Genomic DNA, 11,462 nt, shown 5'->3' with positions numbered 1-11,462 from the left:
ATAATTTAAATGTTTTAACATGCTAAATTTAATAATAATATTATTGAGAGCTGCCCAATATAAAGTTTATGTTATATTTATAAGCAGAGGAACTGAAATTACATATTTATGGCAAGTGTATTCCCGAGGTGTTACAACTTTTTAATAAGATGGACTGATTGGAAATGGAACTTTATAGTATTTTTACGATTTTCTCGAAGACTGCTCTAGAAAACAGATGACTATCAACTATGAAAAAAATTGATTAATAAACTAAAGGAATAAATTGGAGGAAGATAGTCCCGATGGCGGTTAATAAAGGTATAAAAATAGTAAACGAAAAAAACTATTTATTTATAACCAACGTTTCGCCCCACATTGCAGGGCTTCGTCAGGGCTGTAAGAATCAAGTTCTGCTACTAACTGAAACGTTAATTAACAATAAATAGTTTTCTATTACTACTTTGATATATTTATTGACCTCCACTGGGACTATCTTTCTACAATCTACTTCATACGTTCAACTATCTTCTTCCAATATAAAGAAATAAACGTTTCCTCACAACAGGGCCTTAGATTCAGAAATCGGAAATGGCAAGAGCGCCCTCTCTCTCTTCCGACCTCTTTGAATATTATATTGATAATCATTTTTCATGTCTCAAAATATCTCTCTGTCTCGAAAAATACGAATTTCTGAACAGAAAAAAAATATACAAAAATTACTGAATAACATTATTTTTGTTATTCAAAAATTAGATAGCTCTTGGGTTGCGCCAATCTCCGGTAAAACTAAGATCTGTATAACCTAGATTTGTCCAAGAGTTCAGTAAAACTCCGGTAACTTATTGACCTATTTCTGGTCTACAGTTTTGTTTGTTGTACAAGGTTACCTGATACTGAGATAACTGTCTATCGCTAATGGTAGGAATTGTGGGTCCAATTGAATTTAAAATTAAATCAACAGCCACTTTTGACAGTTAACGATAATTATTGATTTTACCCGAGATTCTAGAAATCATAGTTTAAACTGTGATGGTTCATATTGCTAATAAACAATGCCTCATTACCAGTGATGCGGCGAGAGGGATGCGCTGGGATCTCTTGAGCTCTGCTCTACCCCTCACACGTGGGGGATAGAGTGGGCTCAGGGATCCTCAGGTCGATTGTGTAAATATTGTATATATTATTTTATCATTATGTTATTTTATTTATTTATTTTTCATACAGATAGTTTGATTATGTTCATCTTGTCTATTCTTTTGTTTGTATATATTTTAAGAGAGTTTTTTTTTTTTTTTTAATTTTATTATTATTTTACTTTATTTTTTTTTTTTTTTTAATTTTAGTATGTATGAGATCATTCATCAATATTACCTATTGGCCACAACTGTGCGGCAGATTGTAATATCTATCATTAAATAAATCTATCAATTCCCCCCCAAAAAAATAAACAATGGGTCAGTATAAAACATGGAAAAATTAGGTAACTATTCTTTTCCCTGGAATGTTATGACAATAGTCGGATTTTATTTAAACATATACTGGGAGGGGAAGTGATTTCATCATCAATAATAAAGAAATGACTCTTTTGAAATGAATAAGTTATATAATAGTTAAAGTTGTGTCATGTGCGCACTTGATTATTTATTACGTATTTTTGTAAGGATAAACACATAGTTATGTACATATTTTTGTAAGAATAAACAAATAGTTATGTACATATTTTTGGAAGGACTTAGATCAAATTTACGGAATGTATTATATAATATAGAGTTGTAAATTTTAATTAAGATATAAAAAAAATTTGTAAGGATAAATACATAGTTATGTACACACAGTTATGTTCCTATAGATATTTACATATTTTAGCATTTCCATCACATAGTCCCCGAGGTAACTAATGCATAACTTGCTTGTTGCAGTGTGCAGTTTCGTGGTGCACAAGCGGTGCCATGAGTTCGTCTCTTTCACCTGCCCAGGCGCGGACAAGGGTCCTGATTCTGATGTGAGTATATCTACAATTGAAAATAATAACTTTAACTTATATTAGTTTAGTTATATTTAAGTAAAACTTAGTCATAATATTTTTTATTAATTATTCATCAAGGTCGAACCACATTCACTATTGTTCTCAATATAATAACTTCTTCAAAAATCTTTTAAAAATACAAGTAATTGTGAAAAAGTATTATTATTACACCCCAATTTATGTTTTATGTTTTTTTCCTCATTATATATTCCTCTTCCCTACCTTTCGGACCTTCCATGCCATCCATTTTAAAGTATTTTATCTTTTGTCATTATAGATATTTTTTTTATAATATTTTATATTTAACATTTAAATCTTTAAACTATTTGTTTAATAGTCACTTTTGTAAAATTTAGCTATACAATTTCTATTTGTAATTTTGTCATCTTATATTCTTCACTGTTCTGAAACAGTTAAATTAATGGTAAAATTATTTGCTCTTAAAATTATTAAGGACGACAACATTTAGAATTGTAGTTATAGATTTTTTTTATAGTTATTATTAAACACGTAGTTTAAATATTTAAATGTAAAAAATAAATTATGACAGAGAAAAACAAAAGAATGAAAAAAATAACGGATACTTGAAAACGGACGGATAGTCCGAAACGTCGGAAGGAGGAATATACCATTAATGTAAAATTAATAAAAAAAGGCTACGAAAAAAAAATCACAAGACATTATTAATATCCAATATTACTCCTCACCAGAGATAGAGAGGGCAAACATTAGTTCAAACTAGTAGCTAATATTGCCATGGCAACGGCCCTTATTCATGAATGAACTATTGATCAATAAATATCCTATCCATTGCAATTTTAGCTATTAGTTCAACTATAGCTAATTCGTTCCCAACTCTCCTACTCATAAACTGTACAAAATGTTAACCATAGTACTTATGACTATAAAATTAAACATCGCTTAAAAACTAATATTTATTTAAATAATATTATTTCAAAATGTTTTGAGACAAGGTAATTATTTATTAAATAAAACCACAAATTGTATCCAATACTGTCTCAACACTTTATTTCTTACTAGTCCAACGTTTCGGCTTTCCAGCCATCTTCAAGGACATCTTTAATACAAATCTCCTCCTCACATTAATTTATAATTTTTAAATTATTAACATATAATTAACAAACTTGCATAAGAGTTTGTTATATGGCGGTGTATTTTATATTGTTGATAATTTTATAGAGAAAAATAAAAGTTAATGGTTTTAAAATTTAAATAAATAGGTTTGAAATTAAAATGAAGAAAATGACCTGGGCAGAATAGCCTGCAATAAAAATTATAAATTAATGTGAGGAGGAGATTTGTATTAAAGATGTCCTTGAAGATGGCTGGAATAGCCGAAACGTTGGACTAGTAAGAAATAAAGTGTTGAGACAGTATTGGATACAATTTGTGGTTTTATTTAATAACTAATATTTATGATAGATTAAAGAAAAATATATAATCCAAAATAATTTTAATATTTATACAAAACAAAAGTTAAAAATAAATTACTTTAAAAAAATTGTAATAATTATTCTTTTTGGAGCATATTTACAAAACTCTCGTAATCTTCATTGTGAGCTTTTTATGTTAATTGTAGGAAGATAGTCTGAGTGGTGATTAATAAAGGTAAAATGGTAAAATAGTAAAATAAAGCCATTTATTAACCTAGATAATAGTATATTACTAATAGTATATTACTAATAGCAACTAATAGTATATTTAATAATTCTACTATTGTGATAGCTTTATTCACCACCACACTGGACTATCCTTCATTCTACTTCATGCGGTCAATTATCTTCTTCCAATGTTTATGTTTATGTTTTCAAATCGTAATTAAAACTGCTTCTCGAGATACTTCAATTCTAGATTCTGGGTTACCATACACAATCAATGAATACGTATTTAGATAAAAAAATTTTGTGTGTGTTTAGACCCATATAATTGGTCAGATGTCTAATTAATATATCTCATGTTAATATTTCAAATACTATACTTATAGTATAAGTGGTTCAGATTAAATAAACAGGCAAATTATTTTTTTAAAACTTAATGATCTTTTACTCGAAGAGTCTCAAGAATTAAACTGTATTTGGTGAATGACACAATTCTTCCTTTTTCAACTGCAATAATTTATTTCATATAATCAGCAACAACATGCGCTTACAACACTACTAATATATCACATATACTTCAAAAATATTTAATTTAAAGCTTGACAATATAGCTTACAGAATTTAATGGAAAAATAAATAGTTAGGATTAATAATTATCATTACTTTAAATTAAACTATATTCCAGGATTAACAGATAAGATTAAAATGAAATTTATAGAATATGAACATAATTAGAAGTTTGGATTTATAATAATAATAAATTGGATAGTTAGCTGGATAATATGAAAGACAAAATTGACTTTAAAGATAAATTAAATGTTGTTTATAAAGTAAATTGCCAGAATTATACATAGGTGAAACATCTAAAAAATTAAAAACAAGAATTTATCAAGATAAGATCAATTTTAAAAATATAAATTTGATTTTGTTGCCGATTTGGCCAGAACCAGATATCAATCCTTCCATAATAAACTTCTCAACCACCCAAACCAACTCGTTTCTAACCTGGCTTCTCCTTCATTACCTAATAATCCTCCTAGACGTCTGAAAAGAAGATGGCCTCGAGATCTTCTCCTTTAGAAACGTTTTTGGAGTTCTATCAATGGGTAGATTCTCCATATGTTTTTATCATGTCATAATATCACTTACAGCAAATTTACTTGATGTGTATATATGTATACAGTTGTAAATATCAATAAATAAATTATTTTAAAAAAAATATTTGATTTTAATAATCCAGAAATATTAGATATAGTTAGGAATAGTAGGAATATAAAAATAATTGAATCAGTACTTTTAAAATTTTTCGAGGTTAATTACTTCCATCATTTGCAATAAATTATTATTTATTTATTCATTAACAATTGTACAGCGTTTCGGGACCACTGTCCCATATTCATGCACTATAAAAACCTCATGATTTCATAAGGGAAATCATGTCCACCCTTTGTGCATCTTCACTTCTCTCGAATCAGTACATATTACAAAAAACATTGATAAAGCAATCATTTATAAAACTGATACAAACATTTTAGACAAAATAGTTTTGAAGTATATATGATATATTAGTAGTGTTGTAAGCGCATGTTATGGGTTTTTGTTGAATTTGGTTTTATAGCAACCTGAAGATGGGGGATATTGTTGCTGATTATATAAAATAAATTATTGCAGTTGAAAATGGAAGAATAATTGTCATTCACCAAATCCAGTTTATTTATTTTTTAAATTGGTAAGTTATTATTACTATCAAATCATTATAACATAAAATTTGATAAGTCGAAAAACTCGATATTTCAAAGTTAACCAGGTTCTCAAATTTAATTATTGAAAAAACTAAACGCCATGAATCGAATAGGAGACTCGTTCGATACGAGTCGAATCACCGTGGGACTCCATTCAAAGTTTTCGTGAATCGCATTTTTTGGTGAGATAGCGCCTAAGTTTGTTTATATTGTCTGGTTTTCCCTTTACTAATGTTGAAGGAAGGATTATAATGGAGAAGATAAGCTACCAAGGGGAGTGAAGACGAAAAGGCGGGGCTTATAATGAACTACAGGGGCGTGGCAGATGTGGATAGGATGAGCCAATCAGCTTTTGATTATGTTTAGATTGCAATGGCGAAAATTCTTATTAATATCAACGTAAATCTGAGTTTCAAAGGCGTGGTCAACTTCCCTCTTTTTCGCTTCACTTTCCGTTGAATTCACATATTTCCTGGGCTTATTTTAATACAATGTTAGAGTATATTATCCGAATTAATTATAATTGATTAGTAAGTAGGTAAACAAGGGAAGTAAAGCCACTATTCTTGAACGAGTTATACTAAAAACAAAATTATTATATGAATGGTTTAGCCAAAAGGGAATAAAATTTGATTAGTATTGTTAGAAAATTAATTTTAATAATTTTTTTTAATAGGATAACATAAACTAGTCAGAAATATTGCAATTTTACTTGGCTAGTGATTGGTGGTAGACTTTTGAGGTTTTCGATGAAAATTGAGGTCCGGTTCTTCTTACTGGTTTTCTCTTCTCTCTCCGTCCCTTCGCCTGGGTGCAGTGTATAGAGCACTCACTGAATACTTGACACTTAAGCAAAATACTATTGCCCCGAGCTCAGAGACTTTGAATTTGCCAATAGATGGCAGAATCTTGGTGTCATCTTAAAATAATGTGAGTGATCTTCCTCATAAACTTTATCTTTGTATGTCCCCCCCCCCCTACTCTAAACATAAAAAATAACAGTTCAGTGAGTTTCTTACGCTTTTGAACTGTGTCAATGAAGTAAGCAAATTTGTTTACAACTTTTATCCCTTACTCTATCTCATAGAAAACTGAATAATTCAATTTTCAGTAAACTCCATAACTAAAAACTCAATAGAGTCAAAAGTCGACTACTCTAAGAGCAGGGGAGTTGAATTTACTTTGTGTTATCGAATTTATGAGTTATCTAACTTACTCAAAATTGATTTCGAGTTATCGAGTTTTCTATAAGATATGATCAACTATTATAAACACAATTACTACCTTCATTGATGCAGATCAAGTTTAAGAAACTCACTAACTCGTTTAATAAACGTTAATAGTTTGACGTCATTTTAACAGCAAATGAGATCCACTGAAGAAACTTTCAGTAACCCTCACAGTCCCACGATCTTACCTATTCGACAGTAATTTAGTAACGATTCGTCCTATAGTAATTTTCATGTCGAGTTTCTTATTCAAGTTGAAGAGTTCTACAACTCCAATGGAGAACATGGCTTACTTCGAAATATCTAGCTTTACGACTTTTGAATTGAATTTCGATTATGGGAGTTTGTTTTCTTTTTTTTTCTTTCTCTAAACCACTGATGTGTATATGGTTTGAAATATGGGGAGTGTGGGTAAGGTGTTGGATTTACAATTAAGAACGGAGTTTTCAAATAATTGTCCCAGTAGGAGGTATAGTTTATGTTTTTTAATATTATTAAATATGAAGTGACGTTTTTGTTTTACTGTTTAATTCTAAGGAATGAATAGCCCAACTTGGGTAAGAAACAAATTGTTTGTTATTAGTTTATATAAACGATCTTTAACTCATCGTTTTTGTAAAATTATTACAATTGATTATCTATTTCATGTATTTCACGGGCTAACTCTATTTGTGGGGGGGGGGAGGGTTGCCCCATAAACAATTAAATAAATTATTATTATTATACAATTATATTTTTATGAAAAATCGCCTTCATTATTTCTATCTGATTAAACATATCTTTTAATATCACATTTTCTGTTCTCCTTATTAGCCTTAAATTGTTAACAGTAAACATATTGTTTTTTATATGTATAAAAAATTAATAATTAAAAATTCCAAACACAATTATAAATAAAGAGATCTAAACTTTCTATATTTATAATTATGTTTGGAATTTTTAATTATTATTTTTTTATATAATTGATAACAATACGTTATTGTTGGCATTATAATACAAATAAGGACAACATAAAATATGATATTAAATTTACCTGATGAAGGTGTAACAACCTCGAAGTATAATTATAAGATGTAATTAAATAAGTAAGTGGATTTTTTAAATATCTAATTACAATAATGAAACTTATCCAGTAGAACATATAACTTGAAGAATTATGTTTTCATAAGTACTACTCTTGAGTGTATATATTATAATAATACATTTTTTTTTTTTATTTGTATATACAAATCATTGATCGTATTTTTCAAAATATGAAGGAAGTGGCCGAGGGTGGGGTTAGGAAGTAACAAAATAGAGTTAAAAAATATTAATTTATCGATGTTTAACCCCACTTTGCGGAGATTCCAACGAGTGGATGTGTAACTTTTCGACGAACAAAAGACCATCTCTCTCATATTTTGTTCCTTAATCATTTTGAGCATATTTCTGTCCGAAAAAGACGGATAAACGTCGCAAACTAATATATATATATATATATATTTTTTTTTTTTACATCATTTGTTATTTGGTATGAATAAAATAGATATTGGCCCCTCTTTCACTAAGCTACAGACTTAAAATTCAATTACGGTTAGTTTACTGAATAATTTAAAAACATTTTTAGATTCAATCGACTACAAACTAATTATTTTTTAAATTTTATTTAATGTCCATAAATATGTATTAAAAAATAAAAAAAGAATGTTGTGGTGGAAGAACAATAGTTTTCCAAACTCGCGTTATGAAATGAAGCATATAAACTGCTATTTCGAAAACACTTTTCGAATAAATTGACGAGTAATTAGACTAGTGTTGATTAACTACCGAACATAATGATAGAGTGCTAATTGGCAAACTGCTAACCACTTAATATATGACTAAATATAATCTGATTCGTTAATCGAGTGGTCTCTTCATACTCTATGATGAACCTTCATATTAAGCCATTATCCTGTATTTGTTTGATTTAAACCAAATAGTGGCTAATTAACCCGGCTTCATATTAAACGGCGCAGTTGCATCGATAAAGTAAATACACGTTTATATTAACTTTGAGGTAAAGTCCCAACCGTTAAATTATTCGACACGTGACCTATGATAAGTAAATTTATTTTATTTAGAGGTTTATTATTCGAAGGCAATTTTTTTTCATATTTCGGAAATTACTTACCCTTCTTTATTAAAATACTTAATTTTATTAAATAAATCAAAACTTGTATCCTTTTTTGTCTCAACACTTTTCATTTTTCACCAGTCCAACGTTTCGGCCATTTTAATTTCAATTTTAATTTCTTCCTCACATTAATTTAGAGTTACTTTTGCAGGCTATTCTGGCCAGGTCATTCATTAATTATAAGTTAAAAGCATATATTTTTTTTTTATTTAATTTAAAATCATAAATATTTAATTCTTCTTTTATAAGATTATTCGCACAAATTCACTACATACTTAGCCTTCTTTATTAAAATACTTAATCTTATTTAATTTACATCAATAAACTAAATATTCTGACGTTTCGGGCGGTCCATCTATCTACCGGGACCTTCAATAACATTTTTTTGGGTCATTTTTGTTCATTTTCAAATGGAAATTTTTTTATTAAATTTATATTAACTAATTAATGAAAATTTGACAAATAATTTATATTATAAAAGCTTTTTTTCTTTTGGAATTTTATAATAGAAGCTTTTTTTCTTCTCTTATCTATCTGTTACCCTTTTCATTTACTATTTATACCCTTTAATTTTTCTTATTATATCTTACGTTTTTACATTTTATACCCCTGTTATTTTACACTTATGTTTTTTCTTTTTGTAAGTATAGTGTTTGTATCTTTTTTAGCCCTAACGAAGCCCTGCAACGTGGGGCGAAACGTTGGCTCAATAAAATAGTATAATCCTACTATTTGAGTTTTTTCTTTACCGCACCGGACCAAAAATTGTGTCTAGTAATAAATATTACACAACTTCTCCTCTGAGTTGTGGGAAAGTAGAAAAATATTAATTACTAAAATCATTTATAGTTTGGAAAGTAGTTCCAACTATTTAGTATCCAACCTGGGATATGATTAACCAGTAAGTTCGATTGTATTTAAATCGATTAAGATTATGATCGAATGTTTACGTTGGAATCACGTCAGTTTCGTCCTTGCTTTCATAAATATATCTATTCCTTCTTTCCATATCTATTGATATCGATTCTAGTTAATATTTCATATGTGACGTCAATACAGAAATATTACTCGAAAAAAAAAAATAATGAGAGAGATGGAAGCGTGTTTCAAAACAAGAGCGTAGTTCTCTGACGTTGTTATTTTAAACACATTAGCATAATCTAAACGGGGTATGTTAATTTATGCAACATGTCCAGATGAAAATTCTATGTCTAACATAAAATGATATATTCCGCTGTATTGGTGTAGCAGAATTTACAACGGTTTTCTCCTTTTCAGTTGTCTCTATTATTATCTTCATAATGTAAAATAGTTATGACATATCACGAAATGTCTTTAAAAAAATAAGTAACTAGTTACTGTTAAAAATAATCATAATACTGTACAAATGGTTTGAGAATTACGTTCTAATAAGGTAAGGCGAAGAAGAATCGATTATATCATTACCAAGATTTAAAGTAGAGAGAGAGAAAGAGAAATAATTTATTTATTTATCTATGCTGCCTAAATACATTAGGTTGCTATCTCACACAGCATACTTATCAATCCGTAATCGGACATATATACATTACACATACATGGTATAATCATAAAAAAAAAGAGAGGGTTACATCAAGGATTTTTTTTATAGTTGTTATTTATTACTTATCATATACAATCTGCCACAAGCCTTGGTAGTTTTATTAATATTAACAAAAATTATCCAAATATTCTCAGCCTTCTTTATTAAAGCATATTACATGTCCAGCGTTTCAGCCATCATTAAAGACAGTCTTTATTTTAATTTCACAGCATTATATTGATTTATAAAACTTTCCTGGCTATTATACCCTAGTCAATTAAACACAGTGTAAATAAACCTGTATTTGTCACTATAACATTTAATAATAAATTCTGTTCTTCACAGTTTCTGTATTTTATTATAATTTAATTATTCATTTACTACCATTAATATTATTGTGACAAGTTAGTGGTAGTAAAACATAATAATTTAAAGTATATAATTTATTATTAAATGTTATAGTGACCAATGAAGGTTTGTTTTAACAGTTTTTAATTGACTTGGGCATAATTACCTACAAAGTTTTATGAATCAATGTGGCAGTGATGGAAAAACTAAGATTGGCGCCTCGATGATAGTCGGATCGGCCAAAACGTTGGAAAAGTAATATGATTGAGTAAAGAAAGTTGATACTATTATTTTAGTTAGATCTTTATATTATTTAATCTTATTATTATTTGTTTGTCTTTTGTAACTATTGTTACAGATTCAGTATTATTATTATTTATTTATACAATATGAGATAATATAATTAATATTCTCAGCTCCTGAGATACAATAATGGAATGTGGTTCGAGCTTAGATATATATCTTAAGATGAAGACGTGAGACAACGAAGGCAGCATTTATCGGTTTGCCCTGAGATGAACACCACCTGAACTAACACCCACCCTTAGATCCCTTACAAATAGCATTCTTCTTTAGTCAGGAAATGTTTTTTCAGATTTCCTTGGAGAAATTTTCCTTTTTTGTTAAGATATTTTATTATTTATAAAAGTTTCAGTGTATAAAAGTGTGAGTTATTTAGAAAACATTTGCAATGAATCATTTCATAAATTTATATATATATCTTTAACTATCACATCAGGGAGGTTGCATATAAATAAATAGCAAGAAGGAAAAAAAAGCGATGCAATTTAATGAATTTA

At 28.3% G+C, this 11,462-nt stretch overlaps 1 protein-coding gene across 5 annotated transcripts in view; it reads left to right on the top strand.

Moving 5' to 3' along the window:
• Positions 1 to 1,901: 1,901 nt before the first annotated feature.
• Positions 1,902 to 11,462, top strand: part of Pkc53E (Protein C kinase 53E) — a gene marked incomplete at its 5' end in the record, with an annotated part of 95,988 nt that continues 86,427 nt past the window's right edge. For all 5 annotated transcript variants that reach the window (XM_014434074.3, XM_067052063.1, XM_014434071.3 and 2 more), the window contains 1 exon segment: positions 1,902 to 1,984. In XM_014434074.3, the coding sequence (XP_014289560.3) occupies positions 1,902 to 1,984 (83 nt within the window).

The sequence above is a fragment of the Halyomorpha halys genome, unplaced genomic scaffold, assembly GCF_000696795.3.
Source record: "Halyomorpha halys isolate HHAL.00 unplaced genomic scaffold, Hhal_1.1 Scaffold1300.1, whole genome shotgun sequence".
Lineage (NCBI taxonomy): Eukaryota > Metazoa > Arthropoda > Insecta > Hemiptera > Pentatomidae > Halyomorpha > Halyomorpha halys.
Note: the sequence above shows the minus strand (reverse complement) of the source record. Positions and strands in the feature narration are given on the sequence as shown.